At 52.5% G+C, this 20592-nt stretch overlaps 1 protein-coding gene across 2 annotated transcripts; it reads right to left on the bottom strand.

Moving 5' to 3' along the window:
- Nucleotides 1-690: 690 nt before the first annotated feature.
- LOC306804732 (uncharacterized protein) lies at nucleotides 691-19295 on the bottom strand. Of its 2 annotated transcripts, XM_079311684.1 has the most exons (10): nucleotides 19186-19295; nucleotides 16040-16227; nucleotides 8740-8855; nucleotides 6386-6475; nucleotides 6029-6128; nucleotides 5779-5921; nucleotides 5452-5642; nucleotides 5030-5139; nucleotides 4599-4740; nucleotides 691-4217 (listed from the first exon to the last, which is right to left on the bottom strand). In XM_079311684.1, exons 1-10 carry the CDS (start codon nucleotides 19224-19226, stop codon nucleotides 2459-2461), a joined length of 2880 nt encoding a protein of 959 aa, XP_079167810.1. In that variant the 5' UTR covers nucleotides 19227-19295; the 3' UTR covers nucleotides 691-2458. The 2 variants fall into 2 exon arrangements, with proteins under 2 accessions (XP_079167810.1, XP_079167811.1); XM_079311685.1 differs by lacking the exons at nucleotides 16040-16227; nucleotides 19186-19295 and having other exon boundaries at nucleotides 692-4217; nucleotides 5779-5946; nucleotides 8740-8849.
- Between the last annotated feature and the right edge of the window lie 1297 nt (nucleotides 19296-20592).

Here is a 20592-nt window from a genome sequence, read left to right as displayed (position 1 = left end):
TACGCTCACTTGGAGCCTGCTGCAACATCTCAGAACATGTCAAGGGTCCCCAAGTGTCCCGCCATATTCTCCAGTGTAAAGGTCCCTGCCCCAGGGGATGTTCCCATGTAGCTTCAGCAGAATATTAGCTCCATGGATAGTGTTTGTTGGATGCTTTCCCTTCACCACTCAATGTGAGCAGTCAGCAGTCACTACTCGGCAAGACCAAGAGAACTCAAGTGACCTGACCCACCAGCAGATCACTGAAATCTACGAAGTAGTGGCATTTTTTCTGCAGTCTGTATATCTGTCACTTTCTCTCTACCCTCCTATATTTTCCCTCTCTCCTGCTCACGTTTACTGTTAAATAAGAATCCATACTATTGGCATTGACACATGGTATTGTTTATGCCTTATTTTGGGCAGAGGCATCTGATAATTTTTAATAATCTGGCACTAACAACCACATTAATGTTAATGTTGTTAATGTCAGGTGTAACCCTGTGAGTCCCACAACCCCACAGTGCAGTTCGGAGGTGCAAAGGGGGGACACTGTCACACCTCTTCTGCCGTGCATGCTCACAATAACTGAGGACAGTGACAATGAGTGTGTCGTGCACCCAGCACCAGGCCAGGCTTTTCCCAGCACTTGCTCACTCAAGGAGGAAATGGAGAGACGTGGTTTTGGGTCAATACAAACATCAGCAGTGTACAAAGCCAATAGCTTTTAATACATCGCCAAACACAGGGGTGAGGCTCTGGACAGCTCCTTTCTCCTCAGCACCTTCCAGCTGCCACCAGCAGCACAAAGGAATCATGGAGTGGAAAATGAGACGCTGCCATCAGAACAGACTTTATATGCACAGCCAGGAGATAGAGAGAGATGAGACCTCAGTGACAGAGCACAGGGCCACGGCCCCAGGCAGCAATGCCCCCAGACCAAGACCCATGTCTTGAAGCACTAGGAGCCCCTGGCATGCCCCAGCACCTTCTCATGGGTGCCCAGAACAAGAGGCTGGTGAGCAGAGTCCATCCTGCTGTTTTTTGGACCCAGATCACTGCAGTCAATTCCTTGCCTGGTCCTCGAAGGTACTCCTCGAAGCTACCTTAGAGTGGTCCAGCAGGTTTCAGCATTGCTGTGCTCTGAGCCTGCACACAGGAACTTGATCTTTCCCAGGCCCCATCAGCCAAGGCAGCGCTGGGCATGAAGGAAGAGAGCCAGGGAGATTGAGGCTGCTCCACACCAGGATGCTGGGCTTGCTGCTGGCCCTGCACTAATTACCTGATTTAATTTGCTCTGTAAATGTTTATTGCTGGTGAGCAAGGCAGATATGATGGTCAGGGTGATGGGTGCATGAGAGGAAGGTGTGAATGTCCCCAAGCACTCTGATCTCTCTGACCAAACGTTGCAAACCAGTGTAGTCTCAAATCATGCCCACCCTCCCCAGTCATTGCTTTTTTGTGGGTTTCCTTGATGGATCTGCAAGACATTGCTCCATGGGGAAAAAACAATTCATTCACATCTTAGGTGACAGATATAGAAGAGGAAGAGAATTCACCAAAGTCGTTGTGCTGGGCTGCAGGACAGTGGTTTGAGGGCCACCAAGTGGGTCTGAAGAGACAGCCAGTGGTCACTGCATCACTCCCTGCCTTTCCTTCTCACTATTTTGGCAAAACCACAGGGGGACCTCCAATGTTCCTGTCCCATGGCACTGTGGAGCAGAGGAGATGAAGGCAAGGATGCACCAGTGACAAACCAAAGGGGAGTTTTGGCTGGACCTTCCCCACCCTGCATCCCAGAAAGGTCACAATGGCTTGTTACCCACCTCTCCCAAATTCCTCTGGAAGGGTGCTAGGAAGAGCCCAAATCGCTCCACTCCCACCAACTCCACCTCTCACCGAGACCCTTCAATGCTGCTGAGCTTCTTCAAGTACTTGGTAACACTTTTTCCAAAGGATTTGGGTGGTCTCTGGAGGAGATGGAGAGCCCAGGAAGAAAAAAGGCTCAGGCAGACAGAGATGATGGAGGGGACCAAAGAGCAACATGACAAGGGTGGTACCACACAGGAGATGAGGAGACCATGCTGTTCTGTTGAGAAACAGTTCAGTGCTACCTGCCTGTGAGGCAGCAGCTCTGTCTGCAAGAAGCTGCCCCAAGCACATGGGCGTGCCAGCCAGCAGTGTCCTTCCTTGGATCCCAGAAGCCTGCAAGTCTCCCCAGTGGCACAGCTGCACCTCCCTAAAAGACTTCTCATGGAACAAGAAGTCCAAACCACTTCATCTTAGACTGCCTGACAGCACTGGAAGACAAAATCCTGAGAGATCAGGGAGCACGGGGCACCACTGGCAGGTATGAGAAGAGCTCACAGCTGCTGGTGGCTTTCCAAGACAGGGCTCCTGGTTCACAGCAAGCTCCAAACCAAGCTGCCCACACCACCCTGGCAGACTCCTTGCTCTCTCCACAGGAGCTGGGCACCCCTCAGGTCCTGCAGCCCTCGCACCTCACTTTGAGCTGGACCTCACAGGCACAGAGAGGCTGCCCAGCTGAGAAGGGAACTGATGAGCAGCCAGGGCCCTGCCCAGAGCTTGGGGGTGCTCCTGCACCCACCTTCACAGGGAGAGCTGCTGAGCACCTTGAAACCGAGCCTGGGGAGGAGTAGGGTACCCCAGGGTGGCTCTCAGCAGGGCAAGGGAAAGCACCTGGCTGCTGGGGAAGGGGTACTTCAGCAGCATCCCTCAGGAAGCTGTTCTCGTGCCTAAAGAGGCTGTTTCCATACTGGCACTCAGGCAGCACAACACAGTCCATCTGGTGGGCGCTGGGATCTGTGCTGAGGCTGGAGTGCACTGATCCTGCTCCATGGCTCCTCTGAGGAGCTGCCCCAGCCTGCGGGAGCCACAGCTGTGAGAACCACTTGTCCTCTCGGAGCACTGCCTGCTCCTCTTTCCAGGAAAAGCTGGGCTCTACATGGGCTGCCAGGGGCTGTCTAGGGAAGCCGCCATGCCCTGGCAGTGTGCTGGCTCCTAAGGGTGGAGGGAGAGCAGCCTCCACATCACAGAGCTTCCCATCCCCAGAGAACATGGAGTCATGAAAGCCCTGCGTAGGGCAAGGAATAGATTGGGAGGGGGGTAGCAACCACAGCTCGGCCCTTGGAGGGCTCTCAGGGCTGTCAGCTGATGGAGTTTGAGACTTCATGTGTGCTCCTGCAGCTTCCAGCTGTTTCGGAGCTAGGGTCAGCCAAGCATCTGATGGGCAACTGGCTGGGTTTGCCTGGAGGGGGACATTGTGCCACAGAGTCACCAATGTGTTTGAGCCCACCAGCTGGCACCCGGGCTGGCTCTGAGCATTAGGAGCAGTGTTATCTACAGGAGCAGAGCTCGTAGCTCCTGCTTGAATTGCTTGGTTTGCCAGCTGTAGTGCTGCAGAGGATGTGCTGCTAGAGATGGGGATACCCAGCCCAGTCCCTGCCACCAGCCTGGCTGGGTTAAATGGGAGCTGCTCTGGCTGGGCAGAGCTGCCCTCAGAGGCAATGGAGGCTACAGAGCCCACAGCCCCCTGGCCTCCCTGTGTGCCCGCTGCCCGGGGCTGTGCTGGGGATGCTAAGCCAGCTGCCTGGCAGCGCTGGAAGTGAGCCACAACACTGTTTTCCTCATGGCAGGGTGGGAAGTCCAGGCTCTTCCCAGCACCCTCCCTGAGGGTGCTGCTCCACATCATCTGCTCCACACAGGATGTCACCTTAGTGGCCAGCCTCTGGCCAAACCCCTTAGCAGGCAGCTCCTGCTCTGCCTCCAGGCTGAGCAGAGCCTCCTCCCACTGCTGCAGCTCTGGGCTGTCCATGCCAAGGCTCAGGCAGACGTTTCCAGCCACCTCCCTCTTCTCAAAGAGCCTTTGGATGACCACCAAGAGGGGGTCACTGTCCACCTTGGCACTGCTGGTGTCCTCATACCGGCTCAGCCCATCAGGCTCAGGGGGGAAACCTGGCAAGGAGAACTGAGGCACATTATCAGAGTGGCAATTGTATATGGATGCATCCTGCCTCATCACGGCCCCAAGCAGAGAGTTGGGGTCTACCAAGTGCTGCTCTGGGTTGGAATTTTCTTGCACCTGCAACTCCTCCTTGTCTTGAAATGAGTCCAAGAACCTGGGAACATCATTCCCATACAAGACTGCTTCCCCCGTGGCAAAGCTGAAAGGCAGTTGCAGGTTTCTCTTCCGGAGATGTTCCTCTCCTTCTTCATTCCTTCAGTGTGGAGGGAAAAAGGGATGGAAACAGCATGAGCAGCTCCTCCAGGCCAGGTAAAACCACCCTTCTGACAGCAAGGGGGGAACTCACAGCCCTACCCTGGTACCCTGACTATTCTAGAGCAAAAGGGGATTGGATTAGGCTGGCTACAAGAGGGCTCTGGGAAGCCCACAGGGAGGTCTGCATGGCTCAGGGAAGGGCTGCTGGTCCCAGGCAGGAGCATGTCCACAACCACCTTCTCAGAGCTGTTCCACTCACACTACAGGAGATACAGCAAAGTGCCAACCTTTCCTACCCTTTCCTGCACCCTCATGGCCTCTGTGTGGCTTGGGCAGCCCCCCAGGCCCAGAGCAGCTGAAGGGGACCAGCAGTACTCACGACAGGGCTCGCTGGCGGGCGATGATGCAGTCGGGCTTGTCCCCTTTGTACACCAGCCATGCGTTGGCCTGCACCCACACCCAGCCGCCCCTCTTGGTCAGCAGCCGGAACACCGTCAGCCCGCTCTCCCCCGTCTTCATCACTGGCACAGGGACACAAGAGAAGTGCCACTGACACAGCTTCTCCATGCAGGCAGACAAATGATACGTGCAAGATGCCACGAGGTTGAGCATCACCTCGTGGCCGTGCTACGGGGGCAGGAGATGCAGGATGCTGTCTCTCTGCCAGCTACTTGAGTTCATCCAGGAGGAAGAGTCTTTATTACAGCTACTCTAGCCTCAAGATAGACAGCACCAAGGAGTGATACTACAGCCAGGCCAGAGCCTGGAGGGACCCCACAAACGCCTCCCCAGCAGCCCCCCAGCACTCACTTCTCACATGGTGTTCTGCACAGTGCATCATGTCGGCTGCGTGCACAAACTGGTATCCGGACCCTCTCCTGCACAGCTCCACCTCCGTGTATCCCAGGACAACCTTCCCCCTGGAAACAGCATAGGAGCGCAGTGACACCAGGGATGCAGCCCTCACAGCTGCACCCCACTGGCTGAACCCCTACTTTGGGTGGTGCAACTCTCCACCCTGGGCTGAGCTGCATGCCCTGTTCCTCAAACCACTGCAGACAAGAAATGCTGGTCCTCTATCAATCTGCTCCTCATGTTATTCTGGGCCTGCAGCAGAGCGACAAAAGTATCAGGCCATGGGAGCTGGGTCAGGTGTTCTCTGTCCCCATCTGGTCTAGTTTTCTGTCCAGCACCAGGGATTTTGCCATGGAGAAAGTTGAGAGATGCCTTACCGGGAATCACAGGCCGTGGGAGTGAAGTCCAGCTTGTGCTTTGTCTGGAAGATCAGAGTTTTGGTCTGGAGTTCCAGGATGGAGAGAGGCTGGAGGAGTGTGGCAATGGCAAAGAGAGCAACTGGGGACTTGTCTGTCCCCGACTTTTGCTGCCCAAGAAGGAACTTCAGGCGCCCACGGAAATTCAAGGCCTTACAGGGATTAGAAAACATGGGTGTGAAGGAACAGGGTGGTGGGAACTGGCTGTGCTCTCATCCCTGTGGGACAAGTGGCTCTGGGGGAACACCCTGTGGGCACAGGGGGAGCAGAGGGGTGTCCCAGCATTACCAGGAATCCTGAGGAGTTATCCAGCAGGCAGCGGAAGCGGCAGGTGAAGCTCCTCTCCACGAAGGATTGCTTCTCAGCACGGAGGTGCTGGGGGCTGGATGTGGCACCGTGTCCCGCCAGCAGCAGCTGCTCAGGGGGAAAGGCTGGAAAAGCAAAGGGAAAAGGAAGCTTTCCAAGCCGTACTGCACAGCCTGAGCTCATGGCTCAGAGCTGCTCAAGTGAACCCCACGGGCATCGCCCTGGCACTCACTGTCAGCAGTGTGCAGGGGGCTCCTGTGCAGCTGGCGGCGGAAGGTGGTCCTGTCGTCCGCATGGATCAGCTCATACACGCTCTGGTAGATGAGATCCGACTGGAATGGCATAAGAGAACAGTGTCTGCTCCTGGACAGCCTGGCACAGGTGTCGGGAGGAGGACACAGCAGAAGGTTTCCCTTCCTGGGCACCAAAAGTGCAGGAATTGAGTGTAAAGAACAGGCAAACTCCAGTTCCTTCCCCTGCCACAGGAGCTGCTGCCCTTTGCCCTTTGGGAAGCTTTGCACCTCATCTTCACCTCCTTCCCAGACCAGGACTGCATCCATCTGTTTCCAGCCAGGAAAACAGTGCTCACCTGGTGAAAACCCAGGTAGTCCTGCACAGTAGGGGAGATGTAGAAGATGTAGCCATCTCCAGTCACAGCGATGACAAATCCATTGAGTGCCTGAAAGCAAAAGTTCCATCCAAAGTTACTCTCCCCAGCATCAATCCAGCTACCGAACAATGAAATCTCCCAGCTGTTTCTTCAGCATCCACAGACAGGAAAGGACCTTCTTCCTCAACAAGGAGCCCCACAAAGAAGGACAGCACCTGGTAACAATGCAAAACTCAGTTTTATGGAGTTTTTTGTTTCTAGCATAAGCAATGATCCAAGCTGGATTCATATGCCCCATGGAAGCCCCTCTCACTGCAGGGCAGCTCCTGCATCAGGAGGGACCAGCTAAGGAGAGGTCTCTTGGAGGATCTGGAGTTGGTTTCCTCCTTTCCAGCTGCGAATAGCTACACTCTCTTGGGCCTCTGCTTTGGGACATAATGATCCTTGTAGGTCCTTCCAGCTCTGGATATTCTGTGATTCTGGTGACCATTTCAGGCTGATTTTCCCCACTAGTTAGAGCATTAGACAGTAACTCATGCCCCTGCTCTTGACTATGATACGTTTAATTTATTAGTGAATAGAAGAAGAGAAATTAGGAAAAGAACACCTTAAATGGAAGCCTGGAATACAAATCCAGCTTGCTGAGGGACCAATCCCTTCCTTTGTGTGCTGCAGCCCCCTGAGGGACCACAAGTCAGAGATTTCTGCAAATCACAGTAAATGCTTAAAATGATCTTGGGGAGGAATAAAAGCCACCAGACAGCTCAGTGGGGAGATTTCTGCCACAGTAACACCTCATAAGATCTCCAGATGCCTTCAATCATCTCAGTCTGCCAATATGGTCACAGTCCAAAGCCCTGAGGAGTGCTCAGGAGCAGCTCCATGCTGGGGCTGTCACGGGCTCCCTCCTGGTATCCAGCTGCTCTTCCCTGACTGGCACACTCGCACACAGCTGGCACCATGGGGGACCTTGTGTGGTCCAGGACTCACTGCCAAAAGTCACACTGAGCTCCCAGGAGTCACTGCCTTGCCAAAATCCCACATGGAGGCTCCTGCTGGGGGTCTGCTCACACTGCCTGCTGCCTGGAGAGCTCTGCAGGAGCAGGGCTGAAGCAACCAAAGTCAGGCTCAAGGAGAGCCAAGCATCCATCTGCTGGTATTTGGAGAGGTGGGAGGACTGAAGGCCCAGAAAGCCTACAAGAGAGCTGGAAAGAGCATGGAAGGACAGGACTAAGGAGCTTCATGCTGCCAGAGGGCAGGGATGGGTGGGATATTGGAAAGGAATTGTTCCCTGGGAGGGTGGGGAGGCCCTGGCAAAGAGTGCCCAGAGAAGCTGTGGCTGCTCCTGGATCCCTGGAAGTGTCCCAGGCCAGGTTGGACATGGGGCTTGGAGCACTCTGGGATAGGGGAAGGTTTCCCTGCCCATGGCAGCTCATCACAAGATGAACTCTAAGGTCCCTTCCCACCCAAACCATTCCAGGATTCTGGGAAAGCCCAAGCACAGGAGATGCCAGAACATGGAACGATTGAAGGTCTTGCACAGACTCGCCCTGCTGCCCCAGGGAGCAGCATGTTCCTCAGCTGATGTGCTCAGATGCTTGTTCAGCAGTCAGCCTTTCCATGTCACCTTTCCATGCCAGTTCCTTCCAGCTCACATTTATAATGGCAGCCCAAATCAACAGCATTGTGGGAGGCTGATCCACCAGCTCCTGCTCTGAGCTTTACTGTCAGCTGTTTCATAAGAAACATGAAAAGTGGATTTTCTACAAAGCAAAGCTCTTATTTCCCACTGTTTTTGTCTACCACTGTTTTCCAACATCCAACTGCTCTTCTTTTCTTCCCCACAACCTACAAACTGAAGCTGGGCTTTTCCCATCCCAGGCAGGCCGTGAACTCATTCCTATGGACCCCATGCAATGTCCCAGGAGAGCAATGAGTTCCTGGGGGATGTTTTGTCCCACAGCTCTCAGCATTCTCCTCTTGGCCTGCTAAGGATAAGGAACCAACACAGCACCCTGGGAACTACTCAGGGATCAATCCCTACACCACTATTTGGTATCTCTGAACCTCTTGGTTGGGATGGAGCCTGTGTCCATGAGCTGTAACATAATCAAAGGGGCAGCAAATTGGAGTGGGGTGGGAGGGAATGGTGGGAATGGGGATCTGGACATGACCCAGCCAGGCAGTGTCACTGGTCTCTGTCCCAGGAACTCAGTGCCTGCAGGAATCACAGCAAAGCAGCTCTGGGCAAGGCAGGGTCTCCTCTTGCTCCACAAATGGGACCACAAGCTCCAGAGCTGCTTGGGGACACCTCAAATGACCAAGGACCATACCTGGAGCAGCAGCTCACCCTCAGGAAACAGCTCCCTGTCACCCTGTGGCTCCGTCCATCTGTCCCCTCCTGGGGCTCTGAGCTGATCCACGCAGTTGCCAAACTTTGGAGCTGCAGCTGCAAGTGAGAAGGCAAGACATCAGTGTGGAAGGGGCAAGCCAGGAGCCTGCTGCTCCTCCTCCCTACCCCAGGGCTGCTCATGCAGCTACTGGATGCCCATGGACCCAGCATGGAGGAAGATGAGACCATCAGTGGCAACTGGCACAGAGCCCGCTTACAGAGCCATGCCCAGCTTGCCCAAGGCTTCCTCCAAGAGATTCTTTTTCCCTGCTTGATCCCATTTCTGAGAAACCTCATTCTTGCCAGGATATGAGGCAGAGATGCAAAGGACAGAGGGGGCTGAGTGCTTCTGGGCTGCCCACACTGGGGAACACCACCCAACACAGCCAGGAGGCTTCTGGTTAGAGCCTGGCAGAGCTGGAGCTGACTTCCAGCCATCCCACCGGATGCTGTCTGCTCTGCTGCCCTTCAGGGTTGGAGAAAGACACAGGTGAACCTTCCCAAAGCACCTGAGATGCCATCAAAGCACCCATACTTGTTTTCTCCCTTCCACCTTTGGTTGCTTGGAAGTAGATCAAGAGGTTGTGGCCGTGGCACTCCCGGTGACACCTGAGAGCTCTCAGCCCACAAGACTTGCTGCCATGACCTTCCCCAGGCTCATTCAGGAACTGCCTAGTGTTTCAGCACTGGATGCCTTCAAAGCAACACCCCTGGGTGCAGCCAGCATGAAACCTCCTGCTGCCCTGCTCATGGGACTCCCTCAGAGCTGGTTGTTCAGGGGACAGGAATGAGGACACAGGCTCCCAGGGACACTCCTAGCATGATCCTTTATCTGCTGATTATCACTGACAAAACTCAATCCAAGCTTAGCTGCCAGCAAAAGGATGGTTTTCAAGGCATAGTTTTGTGCCAGCTCACAAAAAAAAAAAAAAAAAAAAAAAAAAAAATCACAGAAAAACTCAAAGCAGCTCCCATGTAGGAACCACCCCCCACCTCTGCCACCATCTCCAGCTCCTGCAGCTCCCTGAGGTCTGACAGAGCTCACATAGCCTGAGTACTTCACATCCCAGCAGAGAGCACTGCCAGCCCCCTCTCAGCTCTGGGTGTCAGGTGGTGCTGGATCCAAAGTGAAGAGATCCTCCGAATGTTGGAAATGAGGAAGAACCTCAAACTATCCCACATCTGACCATACATTTAATTTTCTCCATGGCAGAAGCTCTCACTTCCCCACTGAATTGTTTTGAAGGTTTGTTTGGTTTCTTCCCTGGTAACACCCAGTTCAAAGCCAAAGCAATTTGGAATCTAAACAAGTTTCACGTGCAACTGCTGATCTGGGAGATTTTGCTCTGCAGCATACCATCAACATGCAAAAGCATTTTCCCTGATGGATTGGCACATTTGAATTCAAAACAAATTTGGAGTCAAAGCTTTCCTGGGATGTATTTACACTTGGAGCCTGTGTGCCGAGAAGCACTCACCCACAAAGGCTGTCAGCAGCTAGGGCATGGATACAGAAGGGTTAGGGTAATTAGCTGCAGGTCTTGCATAAGGTGACACAAATAGCAGTCTCCAGAGGGTGCAGAACCAGCCTCCACCTCCATCACTGGAAGAGCTGGGATACTTCTTCCTCCCCCAAACTCCTTGAAGATACTCAGGCAACATCTCCACCATCTCCCCCAGCCACAGCTTCTGCTCTTTTTCATCCTCTGCTGTCAGACCAGCCTGCTCAGGGGATGTGAGGCCTCTAGGAAAGGTTGGAAAAGATGAGATTCAGCAGGGACACACCAAGCAAAAAGCTTCCTCACGTGATTGCCATGTGATCCCCAAGGAAAAGCATCCCATCTGGACCACATGGCTTCAATTTGCACTTCATGGAGCATAATAGTTTCAAAATGAAACATTGATTCTCATTTAAAATTTGATTTCTTTTGAAGGGCTGAGTGGTCTCTAAAGCATTCAAATGAGGCAGGCTGGCAGGGATTTCAGAAAGAAACAAGTTCTTCCAAAATACAGCTCCAAAAGGGCACAGAACTTTTTGAGAGCATGTGCATCCTGAGAGCATCTGGTCTCCAGCTCTCTTCCAGTGTCCACCAGCAACATCTGCAGGGCAAGCTGCTGTGGCTTTCAGAGTCCAGCAGGAAGTACCCATTTTGCATTTTCCAGCAAATTTCTTCATCTCTTCCACTGATCTTAGCAAGGGGCTTTTAATCTCCCACCAAAGGTGCTCATTTCCCTTTCTCTCAAACACAGAGTAATCCATTTCTGCGCAGCTGAGCTCAAAAATCCTCCAGAATCTGTCTCCCATGGGACACACCTGACCTGGGGAGAAGGTGTGGAGAGGGGAGGAAGCTCAGAGATGCTGTCTGCCACCAAAGTACTGGTGGTGTGGAGTGGCTGGTGCTCACATCCAGCCCAGTCCTCACCATCCATAGCCACGGGCTGTGGTGTTCCTGTGGCTCCCCCCCTCCAAACAGGTCTCTGAACTCATTCACACTCACACTGCCAAGAACCATCAGAACTGGGAGGATTACCAAGAGAAACCCAAGCACTTCCAACAGAGGACTCCAGGCCCATGCAACCACCAGGGGTACAGAGACCATTTCCAGTCACTTTTTGACTTGGAAAGGAAAACCCAACATTTTAATCATATCCCAGCCCATTTACAACACAGACACCTCGTGGGAGGGAGGGGTCACTCCTGAAACATCCCCCTTGCTTAAGACAAGATGAGGAGACGGCACCCTCTGGAATGCCACCCGGATCCAAGGATGGCTGCTGAAGCCATGACTCCAGTGGCTAAGATGGACTGGAAACAGTTGCTGGAAGGAGAAAGAGACCCCCAGTGGCTGCCAGGCAGGACAAAGCAGGTGATGAGCCGTATTAAAAGCTGGCTAATTCATCCCATTTAACACACTCCTTCTAATGGAGCCCTTGAGACTCCCACACAAAGAAGCTGAGACGACGAATTAATGGGATTAAAGGAAACAGGCCTAATGTTAAGCTATAATATACCCACAACCACAGAAGTAAAAGGGTAAAAGGACGATACACTTTTGCTGTTTGTGCCCAGTTTTTCCAAAGTCCTGCAGTACATCTTGGACAATTAATGGGAATTAATACATGGATGTGCTTAGGGACATGGGTTAGTGGTGGGCTTGGCATTGCTGGGTTAATGGTTGGACTTGATGATGTAGGGTTCTCTTCCAAAGCTTAATAATTCCATAGTTCTATGAAAAAGACCATGGCAAAGGCCATCTGCAGCTTACCAGGTAAGATCCAGGCATCTGTTGGAGCAGTGTGGCGATCACTTACATTTTCAAAGTGTTGGGACAGAGGCTGTGTGCAATTTTTAAGACAGGAGGGGGAATCCAGCTCTGTCCTGAACTCCAGCATCAGCCAGAGCACTGCAGGTTTCCTGCTGCTGGTGTGATCCTCAAAGACTACTGGGTTTTCCCTCAGCCAGGGAAGATGCCAGACAGGATCAGCAGTTTCCAGCATCAGTGAATCAGGATGTGCCCCATACAGCCCCAAGACCATCCCCTTATGGGTTGGCTTTCTTGCCTCTGCAAGGAGGTTCCTAAGCCCTGCAACAGGGGAAAAACTTCCAGCAGGAGGAAGAAGGAAAAAAGACCAAAGTCCCCTAATCTCTTCACTTTTTTTGCCCATCACATTCCCAAAGAAAAACATGGCCAGGCAGCCGTGGGAGCTAAAACACATCCCTTGCCTCTGACACGGATTTGGATTTGGCACTGAAAATAAAAGGTTATTGGTAACAACCCCAGAGCCAGATCTGCTCTCACAGACTGGGTTACACTGGGGGGAGTTGACAAGCTTTACACACAGCACACACTTCTCTTTGAACAGGCTCTAGAGGTGCCTGGCATCCAAAAACCAGGAGCTCCCAGCTCTTCCAGCAACACCAAGCCATGCACAACCATTTTTCTCTTGGATCTGATCCCAAACCCTGTCAAATTAGCACCAACCTTTGCCTCAGCTGTTTAACAGAGGCACGGTGCCAAGCAGAGCAGGCTCGTGCCATCCGAGTGAAACAAACCAATGCCAAACTCACAGATTATAAACTATTAGGAAAAATCACTTGGCATTTTCCAAGGAGCACAGAAATGCCCTGGGGAGCCCTGGCATCCCCAAATCCACACCAGCCTCTCCAATCTGCTGCTGCAACCCTTCATCCCACACAGTCCTGCAGGATCTTGCCCAGGGACAGATTTGAGCTTGACTCCTTTCATTGTCTCAGTTACTTCAGGCCCAGACTCCTGCAGCTCTGGCCCATGGTAACAACAAACAATGAGGAATAAAAAAGCTAATTTAGTGCTGGTGGCAGTGAGATTACCTAGGAAGACCTGCTGCCAGCTGCAGAGGAGCACTGAGGAGGGAATTGGTGAGACCTCTTAAGCCCAGCCCCTGCCCCAGCCAGGTCAGCTGGATGGAGAGGTAGCCCACGGTTCACTGTTTGCTAGGAGCTGTTAGATATCTCCAGCTTTGCCAGACTCCAGGGTGTGCTCTCACACCACCACAGGGTTTTCCATGAGTTCTAAAAGAGATTAGGTCAGGTTGGATGTTGGAAAAGAATTCTTCCCTGTGGCAGGGGGAGGTCCTGGCATGGATTATCAGAGTAGCTGTGGGTGCCCCGTCCCTGGACGAGTTCTAGGCCAGGTTGGACATAAGGCTTGGAGCACTTTGAGATGGTGGGAGGTGTCCCTGCCCTTGCCAGGGGGTGGCACTGGTCGATCTTCCTTCCAACCCAAACCAGTCTGGGACTTTGTGATCCACTCTCTTGCAGACCTCCCTGCCTGGTGGCCTAGGAAGAAGGCATGGCAGCATGTTCCCTGATCACACACTTTGCACCTCAGAGAGCATTTTAAGCCTCATTTTCTTGCTCACCCTTGGCAGAGTCACATCTGCAACCCTAACATCTGATTCCTTTGTTACAGGAACCATAGGAAACAAACACCAGCACAGCTCTCCAGCTAGCTGGAGATTTTCCAAGCCACTCAGCACTAAAATCTGTGGAGGCTGGTGGGCCTACTAGAAAACAGTCTACAGTGCCCCCTCCAGAGCCATCCAAGCTTTCATAAGGTCTTCTTCTTTGTAACAACTGGGGTTCCTGTCACATCACAGAGAGCCCAGAGCATCATGGCAGTCAGCAACACAGACACAAGCTTTTGTCCTTGGACACTTGCTCTCAAAGAGACAGGGATCAGCAAAGTCACTCCAGATTTGTCTGGAAGACTGTCAGACACAGGTCTAAGTAGCAACCACTGCAAATTGGTTTGCAGACAGAGCTCAGCACAAGTCTGGCAGTGAAGTTCAGTCACTGTTCATGAGTGGCAAAACCATTAAAGGGCCTTTAAGGCAGGCTGTGATAGCACCAGAGTTCTACCCAGTACTGCTTACAGGCTGGGCCTGAAGGGCAAAGCTTGGGGAGACCAAACCCTGAGCCCCCTGATTTTGCACATGGAAGACTGAGATCTCAGGCAGCAGAGAGCTGTGCAAAACCTGCAGCCCTGGGGCAAGGGAAGGTGCAGATGTGAACACCCTGAATCAGCCCGTGGAGGCACAGAGGGAGCTCCAAGAGCTGCCCCATCTAGGCTGAAAGCTTGGCATTTCCAGCAAAAAAACCTTGACTAATTAATCTGGTTTCTCATTAAAACACAGAGAAGACCATTTAAAAGCAAAGCAGATTCAAAGGATGATGCAGTGAGTCACGACCCTGCCATGGAAGCCAGGATCCCATGCACATGACAAGTCCCTCTCTTCACATCCACTGTGGAAACAGGTACTGATACCAGCACCCAAACCCACTGTGGTTGTCCTCTGCTCTGTCCCACCCCAAACCCCGATGCCTGGTCTGCTCCCAAGCCAGAGGCACACAGTACCCACACCTCAGAAATATTGCAGAAGGTGGCAAAGGCTGGAAGCCTCTTTTCAGATTTATTCTGGTGTTAGCAGCCAGGCAAGATGCAGACAACACCGGGAAGCTCCACTCTAGGGCTGGATAAATGCAGCACAAGGGAAAAAGGAGCCTCAGGGCATCACCCTGAGCCCACTGTGTAATTGGTCTCTCAATTGCCTGGAGATAAGGCAATTACCACTCTATCAAAACATCCACCTATCCTGCCTGGAGACAAGGCAGTGCTTGGGCTGTGAATGGTGAGGACAGGGATGCTCACTAGGTGATGCCATGCTCTCCTGCTGCAGGATAGTAGCCTGCACAAAGCACAGGACAGCAAACCTGAGACGGAAAGCAGAGTACAAGGGGTGCTACCATGTTGCCCCAAAATGCCCAACAAGACACACCAGCAGCAGGGTGCAGTGACCTGCAGTTGGCATGGGTCTTCATCAGGCATGCCTGAGACTCAGGCTGACTCTGATGAGTCTGGGATGATCTGAAGTCTAACAAAATGAACTTCAGGGCAGAGCAAGAGGAAGAAGCTGGAAATCACAGGCAAGTGGCCAGATGGGAATAATTGGCCTGGCAGAACGGGGCTCCACAACCCCTGCAATGCCAAATGCTTTTCCAGATCAGCTCTCATGCTGGGAAGCACACACTGAACACATGCAGCACTGAGCACATCCAGAGAGAACCAGCTCCTGCTCAGAGGCACAGGTCCCATCTGGAGAGTCTGGCACAGAAGTCCCCTCCTGGAGCCCAGCAGTCCAGATGGAGAGGGCCCTGGGAGAACCCAGAGGAGTGGACATGAGGGAAAAGCCAAGGGAGCCAAGTTTATCCAGTCTATGGTGGGGAGAAGACACAATAGGAGCCTCTAAATATAAAAAGCTGCTGCTGCCTTCCTGCCCCACATGCTCTGCCTTCCCGCCCCACATGCTCTGCCTTCCCTAGGGTCCATCACACATTCCATCAGGCCCAAGTCACTGGAGAGGGAACAGGTCCTGGTGACTTATGAGAATGTGGTGACCCCCCCCGCTAGGCTCTGCACCATATATATTGTTAGAATTCATTAAACATACTGTAATTGTAACAATAATAATAAAGGGTTGAAGAAGAATAGGAAGGGAGGAAAAAGGATATGGAATAAATATAAGAATACCAAATATGGAATAAATAAGGAAACACAGACCATGAAATATAGTAAAAGGGAATATACAACATGTATTATATTATGAACTATTAATTTAATTTTAAATTGCCATTCCAGTTAGATGAAAGCAATGGGGATTGATTCCAGGGGCTTTTTCCCCCTCCCAGCACTGACACTCACCCCTCAGATAGCTCTTCACCTTCAGGTAGCCCACGGTCAGGCGGAGGATGGAGAGTTTATCCAGCCTGGAGCGCACATCCTCAGGGAAGGGCAGCAGCCCCGTCAGCGTGTTCAGCTCCTGGTTCAGCCGCTCCCGGTGCCGCTTGGAGGGGTTGGACTTCACACCCTCGGGTGGGGGTGGCTTGGGGCTGGAAGAGGCAGAGGAGAGGCTGATCAAACTGGGATTGTCCATTTTCAAACCCAGCACTGGCTTTGGTGCAATGATAAGAGTGAAATGGTTAAGATTTTTACATACACACCCTGCCCTTCTTAGAAATCATAGAATCATGGACTGGTTTGGGTTGAAAGAGACCTTAAAGCCCATCTTGTTCCACCCCTTGCCATGGGCAAGGACACCTTCCACTATCCCAGATTGCCACAAGCCCTGTCCAACATGGCCCTGAACACTCCCAGGGATGGGGCAGCCATAGGGCAGAATGAGATGAGTCCCTTCCAACCCAAACCATTCTGGGATTCTATGACTTAAACAAAGTGATATCTTATAGGGTGGTTGAGGGCACCGCACTTTGAAAAGAGCCTCTCTTAAAAAAAAAAAAAAAAAGAAAAAATAAAAAAAAAGTTGATGTAAAAAGTTTTGTTTGCTTCCAATATTCTGATTTCTGTCCATTTCAGATGGGCATTTCCAAATTAAACCAGCATTTGATGCCAAGCTTAGGCCCTGGGGGCAACTCTCAACCTGCAAAAGGAACAGTGTCCAGGAAAGAAGCCTGAAGCCTACACAAGGTCCCACCTCTATGAGCTGCAGTTATTTTACCCACCCCAGTCGAAAAACCAGCACAGCAGTAAGAGCTCAGTTAATTACTAATGAGTCCTGGATGCCACCCTGTGTCCTTTTGTTTTTTTAATGCCAGTCTGTATTTTGTAGCTCAAAGACAAACCCTTCAGTTCCCTTCAGCTCGGTATCTCACTTGGCTGCTTCCCCCAATAGGCATCTCGTTTGGTTTGATGTGATTTGTCTAACCACAAACTCCCTCTCTGCAGGCATCCTCACTTCAGCAGGGAGCTTTGGATAACAGGATCTGCCAGTGTTTAGCAGCAATTGAAGCTCTCTCCTCTACCACCACTCTCCAATCTCATCTGGCAGGACTGCTCGCATGTGTGACACAGGAGGAAATGGGCATTAAATTCACAGAGGTGCCTGTTGAATTTGCAGCTCAGAGAGAGGCTGAGGGGTCTTTCAAGGCTGAGTGGAAAATTGCAACTCAAGCCTGGGTTGTAAGAGCAGCATCAGGCGGGCTATGCCCTCTCACAGGGAGGCTGGCACAACCCAGCTCCAAACTAGTCCACACAGCCTGGGTAAAACACACTGGCAACAGGGCTTTTATTAAATTTAAACTCTTGAAATCACAGTCATGCACTAGGAAGGAGAAAAATTAGAATAGTTTTTTCTTTGATTTAAAAAAAAAGGGGGGCAGGGTTGAAAAAAATTTGTCTGAGATTCCTTAGATATCCTTTAAAATCTTCTGGCCACTCACCATCCAAATCCAGCCCCAAAGAGACAGAAAGAAGAGAAAATGAGATTGTAGATAAGCACTGCAGTGGGTAAAACACTGAGGTATAACAGAATCACTGGGACAGCCTGGCCAAACACTGAAAATCCTCTGGCTGAAGCACACAGGGTGACACAGCCAGCAGCAAGTCACCCCACAGCCCAAGGAGGACACCCAACACCTCTGTTCCTGCATGTCCCAGCTGCAGCACGCAGGGTGCTATGTGGCCAGCCTTGACGGGGGGGATGCCAGTGAGGAAAATGCCTCATGGAAACAGTGAAGCTTGCTCTAGATGTTTAAAATCTGTTCCAATTCCCCTCCCTTTGGCCGAGTTAGGAAGCACACTGTGCCATGGGCTTCATGGTGAAGCTGGTGGCCCCTGTGCCAAGGAAAAGCTCAGCTCCTAGCGGGGCTAAGGCTGTGCTGCTGCTGCTGGGGTTTGTTTTTCCCCAGCTGCTCTTTGAAGAGGAACCCTATAGGAAGTTTATCCCTTCTGCAAGCTGGCAAGTATCAGGGAGACTATTCCTGACAGCGGAATTTGCCTGAATTGATCTGTTGTCTCCTAATTCTTGTTAATAGTGTTTTTTTAGTAAAGTAAAAAGCCGTGGACAAACTGCAAAGAGGCAGGAGAAGTCCATCGGCCCACCCTCCCCGTCCCCTCTAGCTAGCTGCACATCCCACTGCCACCAGCCCTGCTCTGCCTGTCCTCTCCCAGCAGGATCCTGCCCCGAGATCTGACCCATTAGATAAAAAGAATCTCTTCCCATTCTCAAGGTTGGCCCAAGGGAACGAGGATCCTTCTGCTCCAAAGAGACACCTTCTCCTGCACCCTGAGCCACACCAATCTAGCCCAAACTCTCAGGCTGGTATGCCAGAGGGCTCAAATCACCACTCCAGGATGAACGGGAGACAGGCTTGTGGCAAAACAACTATCCTTCATGTTTCCACAACAAGACTCTCAAATGAATACCCAAGAAAGGCTCGGGATCACCTCACCACAGGTTTAAAGTGTTGATGCTCCCTCCTTCATCCCGGACTTGGACTCAGCTAAACCACGTCCTCTCCCACAGCCTCCCAGAAACAGATATCCACCTTTAGTTCCTATAGACCTGGAAAAGCTGAGGTTAAATAGGCTGGTGGGACTCGGTGGGGAAGGCAAGAGGGAGGCAGGACACACCGGGGGCACACCTAGGGGGATGTTATGCAACAGCTTCTGAGCAGTGTGGTGATTAATAATTAAGGAATCAAGATGTTTTGGTAATTATTAATCGCCATATGTTTGATTTAGGCGGGCCCCAAAACACAGCCCGCAAATCGCTGCTGAGCAGCTCAGCTCAAACTCTCCGGCGAGCTTCCTCACCGGGATGCAAGACAAGCATCTTCGGGATTTCTGTTCTCTCACCAGCGTGACAGAGCCGACACAGCGTTAGCTCCAATTAACCCTGATTAAAACCGAGTAACCCAAGCATTCCGCCCCCTTTCGCTCCCCCAGCGCTCGCACCAGAGCGGCTCCAAGCGCTTCCCTACAACCAGCTGGGCTCCCCCTGCCCGGCTTTCGGTCGCCCTACCCGGGGGAAGCCCCCTCGCTGCACCCACCTCTTGGGCACCGGCTTCTTCCTCTTCCTTCCGGCGTACATCCCGGGCAGAGGCAGCGCCCACCGCAGCGGCGGCACCGGCACCGCGCCCGGAGCGGGGGAGCGGGGCAGCGGGGCAGCGGCCACGCCCTTGGGTGGCCACCGCGCCCGGGGGACACTGGCCACGCCCCCGGGGGACACTGGCCACGCCCCCGGGACACCAAATCCGGGGAAACGCCGCGTCCCTGGGTCGCCCTCCACAGCGGACAGTAAATCTGGGAAACGCTGTGCCCGTGGATCACGGTCCCCAGGTGACACCCTATTCCTGGGAACGCTGACCCCCAAGGGCCATCCTCAGAAGGGGACACCCAATCCTAGGGAACACATTGCCAAGGGGCCACCCAATCCTAGGGAACGCTGTGCCCATGGAACACTATCCACAGAGGAGACCAAATCCTAGGAAACACCATGCACCTGGGCCGCAATCCTCAGAGGACATTAAATCCTGGAAAACACCGTGTCCGCAAGCCGTTCTTCCCAGGGGCCACCAAATCCTGGGAAACACCATGACTCTAGACCACCATCCTATGTACAGGTGACACTGAATCCTGGGAAACTTATTCGTGGGCCACGATCCTCAGGGAACATTGGGTTGTGGGAAACGCCGTGTCCATGGGCCGCCATTCCAGAGCCTGATATCCTCGCTGGTGCCCCTTCAGGAAAAGCCAGCCTGCTCCCTCTCACTTTGCCTTTCTCCGAGTTAATGCTGCCCAAAGCTTTTGCTCTTCCTCAAAAACCAGCTCCAGCTGCTGTGGTGAGGCCCTGGCACGGGTTGGCCAGGAAAGCTGTGGTAGCCCATTCCTGGAAGGGCTCAAGCCCAGGATGGACAGGGTTTGGAGCATCCAACGGGTCTGGCTGCAGACAAAGCTGTTAAGGAAAGCCCGACCCATCCTTTGTGGATTGCTTAGTTGGGCTTTTCAAGCTGTTCGCAAATTCTAGGGAAAAATCCTTGAAATGCAACTTGATTGTTTCTTGCTAGGGGGCAAAACAGAAGCCGCTAATGGTGTCACAAATGTGCCGGGTCAGCAGAGCTGATGTCACTGTGATGGGAAACGTGTGAAATGTTTGGTTATGACTTTCCCAGGCCCAGTAATTTAACAGTGCTTTTAAATAAGGGTTGGGGTTACTGCACGTGTTCCAAGCCTAAAAGCTTGGAGGTGTTAGTCAAGCACCCGAAGCAGGGTAGAGAGGGAATTGGGACAACTGGATGTGCAGGTATTGGAAACAGACGTAGCCCAGGCTCCCTCCTGCGGGGACCTGCGGGCAGACACAATGCCGGCATCCCGTCTGTGCCTTATCCCTGCTTCTTAACCCGGCTGTGCCTTATCCCGCCTGCTTCCTAACCCGGGCCGTTCCCTATCCTGCCTGC

This window comes from Erithacus rubecula (assembly GCF_903797595.1).
Source record: "Erithacus rubecula genome assembly, chromosome: 8".
Lineage (NCBI taxonomy): Eukaryota > Metazoa > Chordata > Aves > Passeriformes > Muscicapidae > Erithacus > Erithacus rubecula.
This window is presented reverse-complemented; position numbering and strand designations above follow the sequence as displayed.

Excerpts from the sequence above, each read along its gene's own strand:
- LOC306804732 (XM_079311684.1), bottom strand. The coding sequence starts at position 19,226 with ATGTACGCCGGAAGGAAGAGGAAGAAGCCGGTGCCCAAGAG. Across the intron at positions 16,228-19,185 it reads AAGAAGCCGGTGCCCAAGAG|CCCCAAGCCACCCCCACCCG; the intron begins GTGGGTGCAGCG and ends TGCCTCTTCCAG. Across the intron at positions 6,476-8,739 it reads AGGGTGAGCTGCTGCTCCAG|GCACTCAATGGATTTGTCAT; the intron begins GTATGGTCCTTG and ends TTTTGCTTTCAG.